This window comes from Hoplias malabaricus, chromosome 9 (assembly GCF_029633855.1).
Source record: "Hoplias malabaricus isolate fHopMal1 chromosome 9, fHopMal1.hap1, whole genome shotgun sequence".
NCBI lineage: Eukaryota > Metazoa > Chordata > Actinopteri > Characiformes > Erythrinidae > Hoplias > Hoplias malabaricus.
The window spans coordinates 25,901,330-25,920,391 of NC_089808.1; the positions used below are offsets into that span (position 1 = coordinate 25,901,330).

The 19,062-nt window shown below is 41.7% G+C and overlaps 2 protein-coding genes across 15 annotated transcripts; one reads left to right on the top strand and one right to left on the bottom strand.

Moving 5' to 3' along the window:
* Nucleotides 1-391: 391 nt before the first annotated feature.
* On the bottom strand, nucleotides 392-15,767 carry samd7 (sterile alpha motif domain containing 7). 8 transcript variants are annotated; one of them, XM_066680196.1, is made up of 13 exons: nucleotides 15,635-15,767; nucleotides 15,183-15,377; nucleotides 10,076-10,139; nucleotides 5,642-5,705; nucleotides 5,401-5,509; nucleotides 5,158-5,269; nucleotides 4,363-4,487; nucleotides 3,885-3,969; nucleotides 3,336-3,767; nucleotides 2,793-3,055; nucleotides 2,343-2,461; nucleotides 1,691-1,801; nucleotides 392-1,524 (listed from the first exon to the last, which is right to left on the bottom strand). In XM_066680196.1, the coding sequence occupies exons 5-13, from the start codon at nucleotides 5,501-5,503 to the stop codon at nucleotides 1,300-1,302; spliced, it is 1,575 nt and encodes a 524-aa protein (XP_066536293.1). In that variant the 5' UTR covers nucleotides 5,504-5,509; nucleotides 5,642-5,705; nucleotides 10,076-10,139; nucleotides 15,183-15,377; nucleotides 15,635-15,767; the 3' UTR covers nucleotides 392-1,299. The 8 variants fall into 8 exon arrangements, with proteins under 8 accessions (XP_066536293.1, XP_066536292.1, XP_066536287.1 ...); XM_066680195.1 differs by having other exon boundaries at nucleotides 15,183-15,388; XM_066680190.1 differs by lacking the exons at nucleotides 15,183-15,377; nucleotides 15,635-15,767 and adding exons at nucleotides 13,714-13,891; nucleotides 14,367-14,428.
* Nucleotides 14,700-19,035, top strand: apoda.1 (apolipoprotein Da, duplicate 1). 7 transcript variants are annotated; one of them, XM_066680201.1, is made up of 6 exons: nucleotides 14,773-14,787; nucleotides 15,064-15,235; nucleotides 15,875-16,034; nucleotides 16,356-16,477; nucleotides 17,552-17,637; nucleotides 18,050-19,031. In XM_066680201.1, the coding sequence occupies exons 3-6, from the start codon at nucleotides 15,912-15,914 to the stop codon at nucleotides 18,283-18,285; spliced, it is 567 nt and encodes a 188-aa protein (XP_066536298.1). In that variant the 5' UTR covers nucleotides 14,773-14,787; nucleotides 15,064-15,235; nucleotides 15,875-15,911; the 3' UTR covers nucleotides 18,286-19,031. The 7 variants fall into 7 exon arrangements, with proteins under 7 accessions (XP_066536296.1, XP_066536298.1, XP_066536301.1 ...); XM_066680204.1 differs by lacking the exon at nucleotides 14,773-14,787 and adding an exon at nucleotides 15,584-15,713 and having other exon boundaries at nucleotides 14,798-15,235; nucleotides 15,907-16,034; nucleotides 18,050-19,035; XM_066680202.1 differs by lacking the exon at nucleotides 14,773-14,787 and adding an exon at nucleotides 15,584-15,713 and having other exon boundaries at nucleotides 14,798-15,235; nucleotides 18,050-19,034.
* Nucleotides 19,036-19,062: the final 27 nt, after the last annotated feature.

Genomic DNA, 19,062 nt, shown 5'->3' on the forward strand with positions numbered 1-19,062 from the left:
TGATTCAAAAGTGTCCGTAGGTTTGAGTGTGTGAGTGAACGTGAGTGTGTGTCGCGCTGTGAAGAACAGGCGCCCCCTCCTGGATATGTTCCAGTTATTCTGTATCCCTGAACTGGATAAATGGCTACAGACAATTCATTCATTAATTTATTCATTCATTATCTGTAACCGCTTATCCAGTTCAGGGTCGTGGTGCTACAGACAATGAACTAATTCATTTTGTTTACATTAAATTATAATCATTAACAAATATATTTATTTTATTTTAATTTTTTTTCCTGGCTGATATTATGTTTTTAATTTTCTGAAACTGAATCCTGATATTATCCCACAATTCCTGGTAAAAACATATACTGTAAAAAAAACTGTATAAAATAACACAAAGGAGAAATAAGGTTTTAAACTCTTTATTTAAGTATGACCCTTTTTGTGTGAAACAACAAAATCCCCAAATGTTATACACAAAAATCATAAAAAGCATCATTACAATAGAAACGTAAAAATAAAAATAAAAGTAAAAATAAAAGCTAATTTATCAGTATTTACATCAGATATAAAAATAAAATGGTAAGTATAAACAGTGCTGACTAAATGAGGACTTCAGCGAACTTTAATTCTATCACCAAATGTTATCTATTTGCGTTTGTGATCCAATAAACACTAAAATTAATCAGTGGAATGAAGATTATAGATTATGAAGCCTCTTAACGTGCTGGTTTTACTCAAATGCTATCATCCCGCTCTGTACAGTTTTACTTTTTAATAAATAAGAAATATCAATGATGTCATGTTGATATAAATTCTGAAAGAGATGTGGATGTGCAGCGCATATTTCAAAATTTCAGCTGAAATAAAGAGCTAGAATAAATTCATAAACATATTCTTAATAAAAATTAAAGGGGGATTCCACCGGTTTCTCATACTTGCAGCAGACGCCCAGAATAAAGCGTAACCCCATGTTTTAACTGAACGTAATTTAAAGGAGCAGTTAGTCAGTGTTTCCAACAGTTCGTCTTCATGTTTTGAAACAGCTGTTGTACTGACATCTAGTGGCCTGCAGGTGTCAGACATTCTGCACTACACCTGGTTTACAGGCGACTGCCCCTAGGTGGGGGACCTGGTCTATGGAGAATAAACTGGTTCCTTCATGGACTACAGAGCTGTTCGATTCTTCACATTTATAGAAAACACTGTAAAATATAAATATTTTTAGCTGTTGTTTTTGGGCTTAAATATCAGAAAGGCTGACAGTCTCTTCCACAGCTGTAGTGGGAGCAGGTTAAGCCACAGCAACCCCCCTCAGGCGGTCTCATTGTTGGCTGCCGGTGATTGGCCTTCAATGTCAGGGCCCTGTTCTGTGCTTTTTTGGCCATCAGCCTCACGGGGGCTGTTCAAGAGCTCCACACTGTGGCAGTGAAGAGGAGACTCCACCTCAGACGAGCGGTCGGCCGACTTCTCGCCCTGGAGCCCAGGGGCCAGTGGCATGTTTAGTAAACAGAGCATACTGCCCAGCTTCCGGGAAATCTAAACAAACAAACAACATCTGCATAAAGAAACTACAACAACAAATAAAAAAATACCACATCAGTGCAGGACACGTCAAGCACGATTAATTCAGAAGTGTTTGTTTCTGAAGATTAGTTTCTATAAGTTCTTACTGATACGTGTCCTATGAGGTGTGTGTGTGTACCTGGGATCGTATTTTGAGAGCTGGCCCCAGTTTCAGTCCCAGTGTGTCCAGGAGGTGTTCTTCTGTCAGCAGCGGCAGTGTCTCTCCATCGATCATGTGATCTTTAAACGTCTGCAGTAAACAACAAACAAAAAACACCATGAGAGAAGAGCTGTTTAACGCTCTGTGAGAAACAGGCACACAGCCCTGAGTGAGATGCCCTGAGAGGGGGTGCCACAGCTCAGCTGGTATCTGTTGCACTAGAGGCAGTAAGCACACCAACACACTCTAGTGCACTAGGAGGAGTAAGCACACACACACACACACACACACACTAGTGCACTAGAAGAATTTGGTTTTGAGATTTTCTTAACATTATGCAAATGAGTTATGACGCAGTGAAGTGACATTCTAAATGATTGGCTGCAGGAAATTCTTTGAACCAATCGTAGACACGATCTGAAGTTCGGCCAGCTTCTGTTCTCTGAACTCACCCACTCCTCGAGACGACAGGAATGGCCTCGACATATCCACAAGAGACAAACTTGAAGTGACATAAACGACTTGTTGCCTGCTGGTGCTACTGTGCCACGCTGGTACAGGACCTTACTGAAAGCAGGCCTTTGGTTCTGGATCCTGTATCCTTCACTGAGAGTGAGTGATGATGGATCACCTGAGCGTATTCCGAGCAGCTGGGAACCTCATGGACGAAGTTATAGACGTCCTCCACTGTCCACTTCCGGAGGTCCTCCACTGCTGGCATGTCCTCGCCGTTCAGGAACACAGGAGGACCTTAGTGAGACCAGGATAAATGGCATAAACATAAGCAGATGAGTTCTGTCCAACCCCAGTCCAAAAGTCCAGTCCAAATCACAGAACTTACAGAAACTACAGAAAACACAGAATCAGAAAAGTACAGGGCCTACAGGAACTGCAGAATTCAGAGCCTACACAATCTACAGAACCTACACAGTATTCAGAACCTACAGAACCTACACAGTATATAGAAACTACACAATAAAAGGAACCTACAGAACCTACACAGTATACACGGTGTACGAAACCTACAGAACCCACAGAACCTACAGAGCTCTTAGACAGCAGAAAAAAACAGGGGTTTCACCTGGGGGTAGGAGTCCGTTGCCTGGCACGGGGAACACGTAGGGGAACCCTGAGAGTGGCGCCGCAGGAGGGTACAGGAACTTGTCCTGGAACGCAGAGCAGGGGGTGGACATGTCCTTCTCTCCGCCGGAGTTACACCCGGAACCTTCCGCCACGTCCTGAGGGCCGAGACACGGCTTCCGGAGAATGCCCTCTCCATCCTTAAAGCTCTTCCGGCTCACGCTTGTGGACACATCCGTGTCCAGCTTCACCTGCAGAGGCTTACTGTGGGGACAGAGACACTGTCCTCATCACGTCCATCTCCTCTACCTCCTACATCACTTCCTCCTCTACCTCCTCCTCCATCATCTCCTCTACTTCCTCTATTTCCCACATCACCTCCTCTACCTCCTCCGTCACCTCCTCGACTTCCCACATCACCTCCTCTACCTCCTTTTCCATCACCTCCACTACCTCCTTTTCCATCACCTCCACTACCTCCTCCTCCACTCTCTGCTTTAGAGAAAGACCTGGGAGCCCTGACTCTCAGAGCTGCAGTACCCACCTCTGGCAGGTGGTGGCATCTGTGCTGATGTCCCCCTTCGGCTCTGGTTCCTTCTCCTCTCCGGACACTCCTCCCGGACTCTGCTCTACGCTCTTCTCCTCCGTCGCGATCTTGGGTCCGGCAGCAGTGACCTCTGACCCCTTGTGATTGTGATTGGTGGCTCTGCGACCGGGTCTCCGCCCTCTCTCTCTCTGCAGGGAGCTGATTGGTGGATACGGGCTGCTGGATAGGAGCAGGCTGTTGGTCTGGAGGTCCTCCAATGTGGGGCGCTGGACAAACACATCATGGCCCTCAGGGAGACGCTGCCGCCCCCTAAAGGCCATGGGGTTCGGAGGCAGGCCCTGGTACATCATAGGGGTCTCAATTCCCATCAGCCCCTTTTGGTGGGCGCTCTCTAGCTCCTTCTGGTGGAGGATAGCATTCATCTCCATCCTAAACACACACAGACACATACACACACAGACACATACATACAAAGTTGCCAGTGTGTGTCGGCAGAAGGGGGTGTTTCTGATAAAATGGCCAGTATGAGTTTGTGTAGAAGTTTACCTGGCGATGTTTTGTTTGTGAAGAAGCTCTTGTCGCCTGGCAACAGTTTCCATTGATTCAGTCGGGAGGAATCCGTAACCCCCAGCTTTAATCACAGACCATAGCATGCACAGTTAAAAAAATACTAATAATTTTAATGTATTTATTGTATTTTCCTGTTCATCTGACCTTTTCTAAACACTGGGGGGCACTAAGATATTTCTCAACCAAATGACATAGCTTTAATAGTCTTCTGCCAGCAATGACCATCAGTACAGAGTAAACTCACTGAGCAAAAAGTAGACAATGCCCGTCTTAGAGATGCACTTACATATCTAGGCCACATTACAGTATAATGGCAGTTTCATAAAATTCAGAAGAATCACTGGATTGCTTCTTTAAAGTGCGTGAGTAAACATTATTCCTCACAAATTCGATGATATTAAATCATCATGTTGTCTTAAATGACGTTTATTTTAAAAGTGTGTTAAAAGTATACCTGCAGTCGGGAATCCTCTGCTTGGGATGATGTTGGAGTGTGAGGGCAGTGGCGCCCCCAGGTGGGCTCCCATGTGCATCTGCCGAGCTTCAGAGGAAACCATCTCAGCAGGGGGTACCAGCTCTCTGTACCCGGAAAACAAAGTAATCCAATAAATGGACTACCATAGCAACACCTTAGCAACCAGCTGGGCTTCCAGAGCAACACACTAGCAACAACCTGGACTACCCTAGCAAAACTGTAGAAACCACCTGATCTTAAAGAGCAACCTTCTAGCAACCACCTGGGCTAGCATAACAACACCCAAGTAACCACCTGGGCTACCATGACAACACCCTAGTAACTACCTGGGCTAACATAACAATTCCCTAGCAACTACCTGGGCTAGCATAACAATGCCCTAGCAACCACCGGGGCTAGCACAACAATGGTCTAGCAACCAATTGATCTTCTATAGCATCACCCTAGCAACCTTCTGGCCTATCAAACCTAGCAACACACCTTAAACTACCTGGCATTACAAAGCAGGCACTTAGCTACTATAACCATAGTGATAACCTGAGACACTATAGAAACCTCATAGTAAAACCATAACAACCACCTGGGATACCATAATGACCAATGACTCAACACTGCCCTGACAAAATTCACTCTATGCTGTTTGTGATCCACCGTCAGTAACTGACCTCACTAAGGTTTCTGTGATGGAATGCCGTCAAATCCTCACAGCAATGTTTAGACATCCCAAACACACTTCTGTCGCTTTTGTCCATAAAAGGACAGAACTCCAGTCACCTGTCAATGAACCTCGGCTCGAACTGAGTGGGAACCGTCTGGAGCCTCTGCTGCATCTGAGGAGTCATCGCCATCTGATTCCTCATCATCAGCTCTTGCCTCTGCCTCAGCTCTGACACACACACATACTAATCAATATAAAAATACATATATACCTGGGTCTTATTCAATCAACATGTTGTTTTGAAAGTAGAAGTAAAAATTTTATGACACTTTTTTATAGTATGGTATTTGGCGTGGTACCTCCTGCTGACATGCCATTGACAAGTCTGTACCAATGTTTCTCGTCCAGAGCGCTCTGATCTCCCAGAGCTGACATCTTCCTCAGCTGCTCACGAGGAGTCATCACACACTGAAACACACACAGACAGAGAGAGAGAGAGAGAGAGAGCATAAAACACACAAAATAGCACCACACACTCCTCCTGTACAATACCAGATTCAAATACAATACAATATCAGATTAAAAGATATACTGAAATACCTGATGTAGTTGTTCTCCAGTCACTTTTTACACCAAATATAGTCAGTTATTTCTTAAAAAGAGCCTGAAAATGGAGAGAGAAGAGAAATAATTTTATCTTTACCTCTGTGTGGATCTGGACAGTTTTGTGGATGTCTGAAACTGGAACACATTTCACAGACATCATCAGTCTATTATATTTTATTGTATAAAACACCCTGATATTTTTTGTGTATTTTAAATATGCTTTTAATATGTTTCTGTGACAGTCATCACAAAACAGTAGACTTGGGCTTGGGACATGAGCAATATGTTCTGATGGAGTGTTTATGGTTATTATTTTTAATTAATCCTTTAATTAGAGTAAAAAAAGGGGAACTCCACCAATATTTGAAAAGTGGCTGCAGTGATATTTATAATTAACTGGCTGTTCACTAAAATGTTAAGCATCGGGGTGTAATTATATTTCCAACTGTAAATATATTTAGGGAACAGAATATCCACTTATACCTCCCTTGCCCCACAAAGTTACCCCTAAAGTTCCTGTAGCTGGACAGGTCTAATCTGAGCTGCTGTAATCCTCCTGTTAGTCCAGCAGCAGTCTGTCCACAGCATCTGCTGACCTGGCCAAGAGTGTGTATATTACTGTTTGTGTGTATGTGTGTGTGTGTGTGTTAACGTCCAGCCCCCCCGGCCCCCCAGGATCCTATTAGCTAAGTCCTGACTATACAGCACTTTAACGGGATGTGTTGGTGGTAATCCCTCAGTTTAGAGTTTTACCCTCAGCAAACCTTCCCTGTAAGCACAGCGCACAATACAGCCTCAGAGCTAAGCTCATTAGCCTCTATTAGCCTCAGAGACGTCCCCAAAACACCTTGGGGGGCTTTAAACTGGACATCCGGACACTGACAAACACAGCCACAGACAGTTCTCAAAATGACTGCATCACACTACACTACAGCACAGTTTCAGGGGGCTTTAACTTAGAAACTTAACAGTTTCAGTTTGCTAACATCGTTAAAGTTTCCAAATGTTCCCATTAAACTCTGCAGACATCTGGTTCTATTCACCAGCACTGAGCAATTCTTGCTTGCTAAGTTTCTCTAGAACCAAAATGGTCATGGTTAAATAACATCGCAGTTTTTTAACTACACAGAAAATTAGACAAATTCCTCTTTGTTCCTGTTAAAGGGTCTCCATGACTGGAAAACAAATATTAATTTTCTTAATTTTTCTAAAATATAAGCAGGAAAGCTTAATAGCCTCCGTTAGCCTCAGAGATATCCAGCTACTTACAAACATTACAGTGGTGACTTCTGATAAGAACTTTACAAAAAAAAGTTTATTCAAATGTGATCATAGTAGTATAAGTATTTTAAACTAAAACATTCCGTATATTTTTATGTATTTAACAGCACTAAACACAAATACTTAAGTGTACTTACTGATACAGAAGCCATATTAATTTTTTGATTAAGATATACTTAAACATAGAAGTATGCATGCCTTATACATGAAGTTTAAGTAAATTTGGCTTGTATAGAACTGAACTTATGTTGACGGTGTTATTAACCAACACGCAAACAAATAAATCTAACTTTTTTGACATATTCCCCACAGGTTTGAGAGTATTGTAACAAGAGTAATTCATATTATATTCCATTACCATTATAAGAGGGATCAAATAAGTTTACACTAGTTTACTTTAAATATGGTTGTTATACAAAATAAAACAATAGTTATGTACTGGAAGTTTAAAACTCTTTCACTTAAATATACTTAAAGTATACTTTAAATACACTACAAAAGTGTACAATTTAGTCTTATAGTATTCTAGTACCCTTACATTGCTAAATTGCATAATACTTAAATTGTACTTTGGAAATTTTGAACTTTAGTTTTACTCATATACATTTTTTTAAAGGAGTGTGCAGTAAACTGTAACTCATTTATAGTGGGATTTAAAGGACCAGTGTTTTATTTTATTTTCAGGACCAGTATCACACATACTTTTGGACAGTATTATCCCCAAAAACCAAACAAACCCATCACAGTCTTCTGCAGCTTTTTCCTGATGGAGCTCAGAACAAATGCAGTGCCCAATAAACTCTTCACTTTTCACACTGCTTCATTTTTAGGTGATTATTTTTTTTTGTTTTGAATAAAATGAGAATGTGATTATAATATGATACATAGTCACCATAATATTACAAAAGTTATACACCACACAAAAACACTTTAAAACGTTTTGTAGAGCTGATAAGGTGTGTGTGCTGGGTCCTGCCAGGGAGGGTGAGCGCTGAAGCCTCCTCCAAGTCCAGGATTTGCCAGAGTGTAATCTCATTACAGAAGTGAATTACAGAGAAAACTGCTGACGACTTCCATGGAGCCGTGGCTAGAGTAGGTCATAAAGAGAGGAGATAATAATCATCGTCTGTGCAGTGTGTATTCCTTCAGAGCCTTAATCGCATCACCGCGTCTCTGTCCCCGGGAGATGGACACAGTCCAGAGACTCGGACTAACACACACTCCTTCAGACATATTATTGTTTTTACCACCTCCTAGATTATACTCTCACTCTCGCAGCTCCATTGTCCACTCCAGTCACTCTGTAGTTCTACACCTACACACTGTAGTCCATCTGTTTCTCTGGATACTTAGTCCCCCCCCCCAACACACATTTTCCCACTGTTCTTCAATGCTCCACAAAGCAGGTATGATTCGGGTGGTGGACTATTCTCAGTCCAGCAGTGGTCTTTAACACACTTTAGCACAGTTGTGTCTGATCCACTCGTACCAGCACAACACACACTAACAAACCACCACCACGTCAGTGTCACTGCAGCGCTGAGAATGACCCACTACCACATCACACCTGCTCTGTGGGGGTCCTGAGCGCTGAAGAACAAAGTATGCAGAGCAAAAGAGACTACAGCCTGTAACTGTAGAGCTACAAAGTGCATGTATGTGAGTGTAGAAAACAAGGAGGTGGTAGTAATGTTATGGCTGATCTGTGTTTTTTTTTTTGATCTGTGCATTTATATATGTAAATATATATTAATTTTTACATGTAGTGTCTTCTATCATTTAAAATATTTCTTATTTTATGCTGCATTTGTGTATCACGTTATTTCATTAATTATTTATAACTTTTACTATGGAAAACTTCAGGATTTCTTTTGTAATGATAGATTAAGAGTCATGAGTGTAATGTCCAAACAGTGCGTGCTTCTTTTGTGATGTCATAAAAACCAATATATTTACTTTTCTATATCCGTCCTTTCATCTTACAGCAGGTTAGCCCCGCCCACTTTTAAATGCATTACATAGAAGCAACTCTTTTAAACAGAGTGTACAGCCAATAACAACAGAGCTCATTTACATATATTCATCTTAAAGGGCCAGTAGCAGAGACAGCACGCTCAGTCCTGAGGGACAAAGAGAGTGAAGTAAAATGTGAAATAAATGTAGATGTATTTTTTAATGAAAGGAACATGATCAAAAATAATAATGACAATAATAACTAGGTTATAATATGGTAAATAAAAATAACAATAATATTTTAGATAGATTAATATCACTAGTCAAACTCCTGGAAGATAAAGGTGATTTTCCTAAATATAAATCACAGTTTATTAACTCACGAAACTTTAAATCAGTCATCAAGATCGTAAAGAGTGGAGAGGCATTTCCAGAGCCATATAAACAAAGCCAGACTTTACCACATCCACTGCTGTGATCTTTTACTGAAGCAGCTCTCTTATCTGTGTTATTATAGTGATTTTAATTATACTACAGTTCATATTTACTTCTGAAACTGTTTATTTATTTCATCACCCCCAAAGAAAAACATGAATTTCATAGGAAACTACTTTCTCAACTTTCAGTGGAAGTTCAGGCTAACTTTGGAGCATTTCTATTGGTCCATTCATCCTGAAATTACACACAGTGCGAAGGGCAGCTGCTGTGTTCAGTTTTTAGTTCATACATTTACCCACTCATTCATTCATTGTCTGTAACCCTTATCCACTTCAGGGTGGCGGTGGGTCCGGAGCCTACCCGGAATCAATGGGCACACGGAGGGGGAATAAAATCCATTAACACGGAGATATGTTTTTCTTTGGACAGCGATTGTTTGTTTGTTTGACCTATTAGAAAGTAGTGGGATGATGTGTTTCAGACAGCAGATTGTATATTTCCACATTTCCACAAATAAAACTGTGTTAATTAAAGCACAAAGAACAACAAACCAGTAAATACAACGGTGCCCTCTGTAACCTGACCAATAGAAACCTTCCTAAATGACCTGGAAACACATTACACACTGACCCTGTCCCCCAGAGCCTTTGAGAGTTCCTTTACTGTGGTGGAGCTGTGAGGTTCTGTTCTGATTCAGATCAGCGCAGGTTTACAGAGAGAGAAAAGATAAAGACTGAAGGGTCATCGCTCACTCACCTCTGGGTTCGAGCCAGGTTCCTGAGCTCTCACGTTCTGCCCCTGTCCGTGGAACTGAAGGGCTCTGGAGGGACAGAAGAGCCAGGAGAAATGGTGAGAACCCGTTAGGAACAGAACCCAACTGAAAACCTGTCTTCCTGGAGGTCGGTTCTAGTCAGGGCCTTGGAGGAGGAGTTCTGGGCCCTTGGTGCCAGCTCCCTGCCTTCACTGAAACAGACCTTTAAATACAGGTTGAGTCTATCTCCATTAGCTGGCCTTATCTCGCTGCCTAAGCCCTGACTGCCCTCACACCACGATCAGCAGCGATCTGAGCCCAACTGCGCCGGGACGCTGCTCTGAAATGTAATTAAGAGCACTGCTTAAGCATCCAGGATAAACCTCTTTCAACATTTACCTCACTAATCCCCTGTTAGTGCCCTTAGGCTGCGGGTAAGGCTCCTAAACACAGGCCTCCCTCCTCTTGCAAACCTCCGTGTCTCAGTTTCTGAATTTAATTATTCAAACCCAGCCTTTTCCCTGGACCAGGGGCAGGAGTCTGAGGTGCTGTTTCATTTGAGTGGGTTCTAATGCAGTTCTCCCTGCTGTAGAACCTGCTCGCAGTGGGATGATCTGCTCAGACGAGTTAATCTGACAGTTAGTGCTCAATCTGCACCACCTAGACTTAGATTTTAATGCTGAGGGGATCAGGGGGATTTAGGGGTAAATCTAAGGGGTAAAGTGTGGACACAAGCAGGTTTTGGGGAGGTTTAAAAAATAATAACAATAAATACAAACCAGACACTGCCTTAGAACATGGACAGCAGTCATTCCTCTGTGGAGAAGAGCAGCCCCGAGGGTCGCTCCGCGAGGATGTCTACAGACAGACAGAACCGGGGCAGAGTGCTGCTGTGGAGATCAGGGGACTGAGTGGTCATTAGATGCTTATTTAGTTGTGTGTTTTAACTGCATTGTAAAAGGGGTTTTGCTTCATGGGATTTTTAATAGGATTTTTTGCAAACTTCAAAGTACAGGCCACAGTCCACAGCTCCATCATACGTCCACCTCCGCATCTCTCTGCGCATGACCACGGAGCCGCACTGACCCACTGCTCAAGCCATGGGTCGTCCACCGCCAGTTTCACACACAGAGAGACAGACCACTCAGAAACAAAGGCTTTAACCCTGTCACTCTGAGGAGATCCATGGACAAGAGTGGACAAGAGGTCCCTGATCAGTGTGATCTGTGAGCTGCGGTTTAAAACACAACAGGACGACTGCTGGGGAATCAGTCATAAACCGTGTTAAATATGTTACATTCACTCTTTAAAAAAAGGGTTTTCCTAGGGTTCTTTAGTTAAGGTGATGGTTCTAATTAGAACCATGTGTTCTAGAATTATTTCTAATTGCTCTTGAATAGAACTCGTGAATTTTCAAGAACACGCTTTCACTGTTATAATTCAAGGTTAATAAATTCAGATAAAAAAAAAATTCAAGCTCAAAAAAATTCAAACAATATATTTCGAAGCTGCTCAGATTCGATAGACGAAATTCAGATACCAAAATACAAGTTATAAAAAAATTCAGATACACATCTGGGATACCAGGGTGAGCAATTGATTCATTTGGATTTTCTCTTTCACATTAAATGGTGCTGTAATTGCAATCAAATATGAACACAACTTCCATACCGTGGAAAAACTACATGTTTAGCTTCCTTCCGCGGATATTATCTCTTTATTTTGTTATTTAGTGTCTCAAAAATCTGAAAGGCCCATTAAAGACACAATATAACAGACTATTGATATCCTGAAGATGAAGAAATTTTACTGTGGAAATATTTTGTCATGGCCCTGTGAACATAGCATGTGATATGACAGAATGTGGAAACATGAACTTTGGGGTATATGTCCTATGGCATTTTTTTTTAAATTGTCAGATTATCAAGAATCTGCAATTGATATTACACAAGGTGTAGTACAAATATAATATCCCAAAGTGCAGAATTTAATTCATGAAGTTGTGTTTGTTTAAACACTGAACGTCAGTGTGTATATTAACAATGTCTGGTTATTTCTAATATTACTATAAATATTTATACAGAAATTTGTGTTTGGTAGATTATTTCTTTGTTGTAACAATGATTCTTGGCAATACATTTTATACCGTTGAAAAGCCCGTTAATGTCCCTTTTCAATGGGCAATATGGGATGAGCAGTAGAGCTGAGTATGTGGGTTGCACCCATGGAAAAAATTAGCCAAATCCTCTCTGCCAAAGCCAATCACATTGTACAACCTATGTTTATAAGTAATTTCTTCTGTTTTATTTGTATAAGCTCCATCTCTCAGTGCTGTTCAAATGAAAGTCAAATGCCCATATGTTTAAATATGTTCAAAAAGACAAAGGCTTTCATGGGGTGTCCTAATTTTCACATGACTGTATCCCCACAGTTCATGTTTCCACATTCTGTCATATCACATGCTATATCACAGGGCCATTACAAAAACTTTCCACAGTAAAATTTCTTCATCTTCAGGATATCAATAGTCTGTTATATTGTGTCTTTAGTGAGCCTTTCAGATTCGCGGAAGGAAGCTAAACGTGTAGTTTTTCCACGGTATGGAAGTTGTGTTTGTGTTTCGCCATCTAGTGGCGACAGAATGCAACTAGTGCAACATTTAAGGTCCATCCATCCATTATCCACCGCTTATCCAGGTCCGGGTCGTGGGGGACGCAGTCGGAGCAAAGAAACCCAGACCTCCCTCTCCCCAGCCACTGCCTCCAGCTCCTCCGGGGGTATACCGAGGCGTTCCCGGGCCAGTCGACACATGTAGTCTCTCCAGCGTGTTCTTGGTCTGCCCCAGAACCTCCTCCCCGTCGGACATGCCCGGAGAAAGAAACATTTAAGGTGAAAGAGAAAATCCTAATGAATCGATTGCATTATTTGTGTCCCGGATGTGTATCTGAAATTTTTGTAACTCGTATTTTGGTATCTGAATTTCACCTACCGAATTTGAGCAACTTCAAAATATATTGTTTGAATTCTTTTGAGCTTGAAATTTTTTATCTGAATTTATTAACCTTGAATAATAACAGTGGAAATATGTTATTGAAAATTCACAAGTTCTATTCAAGAGCAATTATTTTCAGATGCATAATTTCAGTGCAAGAAACATTCAGTGCTACAAATTCAAAGGTGGTAATATTTCGAAGTCCGATGACACAGATTTGCTTCCATATTCTTCAGACCAATGATAAAAGTTATTAATGTAGCTCCACAGTGCAGTTTCTGCAGTGCAGAGCAACAGAGGCTCTATTCTCTCTGTTATAGCTCAGTGGAGCATTGCAATGATTTTGAAGCTGTGATTTTAAAGTAAAAATACTACGTACTGTTGCTTTAAACAAGTGATGTATTTAAGTCTCAGTGGCTCAGGGGGTGTTCGGGGGTTCCCTGTGCCACACTAACCATGGTGCTAATATCTATTAGCGTTTATTACTTATTCCACACTCTTAAAAATAAAGGTGCTATAAAGGGTTCTTTGAGCGACGCCACAGAAAAAAAAAACACTTTGGTTCCATAAAGAACCATTTTTTTAAATGATTAATGAACCTTCAGGTCGAGAGGTGGATTTTTAAATCTTTAAAGGGTTCTTCACACTCACACGTTTCTTAATCAAACACCTGGACTGGACCCGACGACACACGCAGAGTTGAGAGCTGTTAGCTCCAGGATTAAAGCTGCAGTCAGTCACAGAGCCCGGTGTCCAGAGAACTCGCGCCGTCCAGACAGAAAGACAGGAAATGGCCAATAAAGTGCTTAGGGCTTAAAGTGCACAGATCCTGAGGAGAGGCAAAGCGCTAATTTAGCATCTCCCTGTAGTAAGCTGTTAAATAGGGATTTCAGCGCGGCTTGTTTGCAGTCAGTATTTACCCCAGCGCTCTGAGGCGAAGGGATAAACCGCGGGTTTAACTATAAAACCGCTCCGTCTCAACGTCCCCCGTGTGATTTAGCACTAACCAATAAACAGGGGTCTGGAGAACCACGGCTAGGCTAACGGCACTATATTTTAATAAATGACAAACGCAAGAGTTAGGGTTAGTTACTGCCAGTGCCATCCACAGGAGGGTGCCGCTTTCACCTCAGTGATGTGGGAAGTCCTAGAAAGCTCAACTTCCATGAGGTAGCAGTGCTAGCACAGTGGCTGATGTGACAAACCTGGGCAGTGTGTGTTCTCCAGAGCGCTGAGCGGCTAAGAGTTAGCTCCTAAAGAAACGATGGAAACACATACTCCAACACACACACAAAGATACTCACTGTGAGCCTAATAGATTGGGGCCTAATAGACTCCACCATAGGTGGGCGCTACTCAGTGCTTCGCATTAGAATAGGGTGACCGGGGAGGGGGGGGGGGCGACGACTACTGACGTGCAGACTGACCAATTAAATGTTTACAGAGAAGGTTATCGACCAATGACGATAGCTCTACAGTCAGACCGTCCAATCAGAAGTATTTAGGCTACTTCACCACGCCCCCTTCTCACTCAAGCGAACCAAACGGTGTAGGGGTGGGCGGGACTAGTTTGTGAGCTTTAGAAAAACAAAATCCCGGACGTTTGTGACATTCCGCCCGGACATTTTTTAAGTCTAAAAAAGAGGACATGTCCGGGTAAAAGAGGACGTCTGGTCACCCTACATTAAAATCACAGTGTGTGTTGGTTCCTTGGTTAATGTCACGGTGAGTAAACTGGTTCTCACTGTTCTCTTCACTGGAGAGAACAAAGGACTCGGACAGAACCGGTTCAAGAACTAGAGTTGTTTTACTTGAAAACTGCTATCCGTAGAACCGAGCTGAACTGACCAAAGTGGAGCGGAGTCGCTGCTGATGTTATTGATTTCCCAATTAGTGATCCATTCTGAATATTCCTGTTGCTATGTCAACAAAGACAGAAAGTAAAACATGCTTAAAAACTCCCAACCTTAAAGAATCCTGTTCCTCCGTTCTTCTGAACAGTCAGAGGTCTGTGGAGGAGTCCCTCGTGATTTTAATTTGGTTTAATTCCTGACCATGTGTGTGGAATAAGGCGAGAGAGGATATAACCCCCACACTCACTCTCTCCTGACTTTACTCACCGTCCTGAACTCCTGCATCCACAGAACCCCTACATCCAAGTCTCCTCCGGCAGGTAAACACACCTTTACCTTTCCTCCATTCACACAGGTGTTAAAAGTCCGGGACACAGCTGTCGGTCGTGTCAAGGAACAGGGTTGGGTTGATTTTCTTGAGTGTAAACGGGACAGGTTCTCCAGACAACTGGGTTCTGCACACTGTTAATGTTCTGAGGGTAACATTAATCCTAAACCTGGATCAGTGTTTCAGCTAAAAACTAATTATTTATTAATTTACACACTTCAGACACCATTAAACAGTAATAAACATAACTCTATTTCATAAAAACTAATCAGTTATCATTAAATAAATTACAGATCAATATTTATTTTATTTTTAACCAATGTTTTGTTTACTTTTACAGTCAACACCTTAGAAACAGTTTAGTAACCAAATTGGAAACCATAGCAATCACCTAATAGCATCTTATCGACCAACTAAAAATCCCATAGCAACCACCTGGAACACCACAGCAGTGTAATTTTCTGTAACAGGTCAGTGTTTATTTGTGTGCACTTCAAGTGAAGAGGCAGGTGTCTGTGCTGTATATTTGTTTGTGTTTATAGGTGTGTGTTTGTAGTTCTTTATGTGTGTATCAGCTGTGATAAAGATGCGGGTGTGTGTTGTTAATTTATTTATCCGTCCTGCGATGAAGACGCAGGTGTGTGTCGTTTGTTTATCCCTCAGGTGTGATGAAGACGCAGGTGTGTGTGTTGCTGTATTGGCTCCTCCCCCTTCTGCAGGTAAAGGCTCAGGTTCCTCACTGGGGGCCATGTCCAGAACCTGAAACTCAATCGGCCTTCGACTTCAAACAGGTTTAGAATCATTAAGCTCACTTTCCTTTTTTTTTATCTAACATTGTTTATCTTCTTAACATTCATTACTGACATTTACATGATTATAAAAGTAATAATTTATTACGGTTACTATAAAGTAACTCAGAAAGTGACGACTCACACTGAATCAGTTTATGCTCCACAGAGTGGGTCCCCCACACAGGTGCACTCCTGTTTAAAATTTAGTATAGAATCTCTGACACGTCCAGCCCACTAGGGGTCAGACTAAAGTGATTAAAAACATTTGTCATGAAAAACGCAGTTAATAACAGTTTGTGCTCTGTTTGTATGTCCGTCCAGTTCATGGGCAGCTGGTTTGAGATCACTAAACTTCCTGCGCAGTTTGAAAAGGGACGCTGCATTGAGACCAACTTCACTTTACAGTTCGATGGAACAGCTCGAGTCATCAGCTCCGAAATTCTGTACGATTTAAAACCTTTTTAATCATCCTTAACTCTTCATTCAGTGCCAGCACTGAGCCGGTCATCTGCTAAGACGAACTAGCTTAAATTCCTTTGGATATTTGCGAACTAAGGCTTAGAAAATTTAAAATGTTTTCTGCATTTTCTACACAAAAAACAAAAAACAACCACTGATGGAGTTTATTCCGCTCTTTAGTTACATTGCGGAGCGGCAATGCTAACACTGTTGGCTAGCGTTAGCAGTTAGCCTTTTACTGAATGTTTGCTGGTTTTTTTTTTATAAATAAAAGTTTGTTTTAGTGTCTCAGTGAAGTTAGAAACACAGTATTAACTAGATGAGCCTAAAGACCACCGCACTGAGAGTCTTTCAAAGGCGAGATTCACGATTTTAATCAAAACTAAATTAAATAAATATCTGCGGGTGTTTCCTCTCTATGTGCTGTTTTATGAATCCCCAGTGTCTGTAAATGGGTCAGGGATGCTAAGCTTTCTCTCTTGCCACGGAGGTTTGCAGAGAAAGAGCATAAAAGAAAAAAATAAAATAAATAAATAATAAAAAAAAATCATGAAAGTATATGAGGATATTGCCCTATAGGGGGGGGTAACACTGACTTATTTTTGCTGTTAGTTACATTACTTAAGGTGGAATTGACTCTAAATTCAGGAGAGCGCTAGCTGCATGAAAGTAAACACAGAGCGTTACAAAACTAAACAGCTTGAGTTACACATGAGTTTCTGTGTCAATTCTAACAGTGAATAAAAACCTAGAGCCAATTTACACTTCAGACACAAACAACATAGTCGCTTCTTACTCACACACACCGCTCCACTTTAAAAGATACTTTCACTTCTTAAACACACCGCTCCACTTTAAAACATGCAGAGCTGCTGAACGTAAACAAACCAGAGAACAGTGTTTCCCCACAATCATAGACATAGGCAGGGTTTGATTTGGTTATGGGTTAGCTACATTAGCTTTGTGGCCTGAAGATAAAATCTTTTCTGTCTAAAGTATGAACTCACTTTTATCCAATTTCATAAATAAATGTTCTTTATTACTGTTTGTGGCTGCAGTAAAGGGGAGTTGAAGACGATCGAGGGGACGGCTGTGGTGGAGGACAAGAGGAACCCGGCAAAACTTGGGATTAGCTTCTCATACGGTGAGAAAACAAACACAAACACACTCAGAGGATGAGAATCTGTAGCTGTTTGCTAAACTCACATGAATCTAATCTCATCAGAAATTTAATTAAACTATTACAGAAACACATGCATTAGCCCCAGGGCCCGCTTCAATCCCCTACAGCATTCTCCCTCGCTCACTACCCCTCAAAAAACTCCTCTGAAGCCTCCTGCCTCTAAGACACTCACTCTGTCTGAAAACTTGAACCCAGACTGCCGGTTGTTTTATTAATATGTAAAATTAAGCAGAAGTTGAAGTGTCTGAGCACAGAAGCTTCCAGACCCAAGGATTAATTTAATAGAAAAATGAGATTAAATCCCAGGGGGATGATCTGATTCTGCTTCGTTAAACTCAGTGAATGTTAATAAGAGTGAACCCTGTCTCTGCAGTTCTGCCGTACACGCCGTACTGGATCCTCTCCACGGATTACGGGAGCTGGGCTGTGGTTTACTCCTGCACCGACATTCTGCGGCTCTTCCACTTGGACTTTGCCTGGATTTTGGGGCGTGGCCGCTCTCTGCCTCCAACCTCTGTTGCCCACGGGAAAGAGATTTTTGCCAAAAACAAAATCGACGTGAGCCGCATGGTCTCCACTCGACAGGACGACTGTGAACGGGACGTCTAAACGTAACTCGACCAACAGGGAACCGAGTCTAGACCTCCAACAGAACCCTGATCTACACTGTACCGGCCTCAAACGGCCATGCAGGCAGAACCTGCCAAAACAAAACCAGACTACACAGCATTTACACTACACTCTTCAGGATGGGTCTCGTTTCCATTTTCTCAGAACATTTATTCTTTAACTGATTTAAAGCAACACTATGTAATATTGTTACCTTAAAATCACAGCTTCAGAATCATCTAACAGGGAGAATAGAGCCTCTGTTGTTGCTACCCTGGGCTCAGCACTGCAGAAACTGCACTATGTAACTTTGGGAGAAGAACAGAAAATATACACTCCTACTCCTTGATTTCAGGACAGTGCTGTAAAAGTGAAGTGCACTCTAATTGTAGGGGGAGCCCTAACTATCTAGTGTTGCTTTAAAGCAGACAGCACCAACTGAACAGCATTATCCACTCTTTACCAAATTAAAAGCATGAGTCTGTTTAATCAGAATAAATTACAGCTTTAACCACCGTCATGTGAACGCTGTGTGTATGTGAGAGAGAGAGACTGTGTTACAGCTTTATAACCCTGACCTCTCATTTACTGAAATATACACTGCCTCTGTGGCCAGAGTGAGAACTGCAGGATTACAACAAAAAACAAACTACCAACAATTTCTAAAATAAAATATATAAAACCTGAAGCAGCATGAAACTGAATTTTAGAAAAGTCAAACAACTCAAGATCCACTTTTACCATGGCAAAGAAAACTTTTTAAATATTTAAAGAGTT

What these genes read in the sequence shown, in the direction of transcription:
- samd7 (XM_066680196.1), bottom strand. Translation starts at nt 5,503, where the DNA reads ATGACTCCTCGTGAGCAGCTGAGGAAGATGTCAGCTCTGGGAGATCAG. An exon ending in CAATGGCATGTCAGCAGGAG is followed by an intron (nt 5,270 to 5,400) that starts GTACCACGCCAA and finishes TGTGTGTGTCAG; the next exon opens with AGCTGAGGCAGAGGCAAGAG. An exon ending in CAGAGGATTCCCGACTGCAG is followed by an intron (nt 3,970 to 4,362) that starts GTATACTTTTAA and finishes CTGTGATTAAAG; the next exon opens with CTGGGGGTTACGGATTCCTC.
- apoda.1 (XM_066680199.1), top strand. An exon ending in CGGCCTTCGACTTCAAACAG is followed by an intron (nt 16,035 to 16,355) that starts GTTTAGAATCAT and finishes ATGTCCGTCCAG; the next exon opens with TTCATGGGCAGCTGGTTTGA. An exon ending in GTCATCAGCTCCGAAATTCT is followed by an intron (nt 16,478 to 17,551) that starts GTACGATTTAAA and finishes TTGTGGCTGCAG; the next exon opens with TAAAGGGGAGTTGAAGACGA.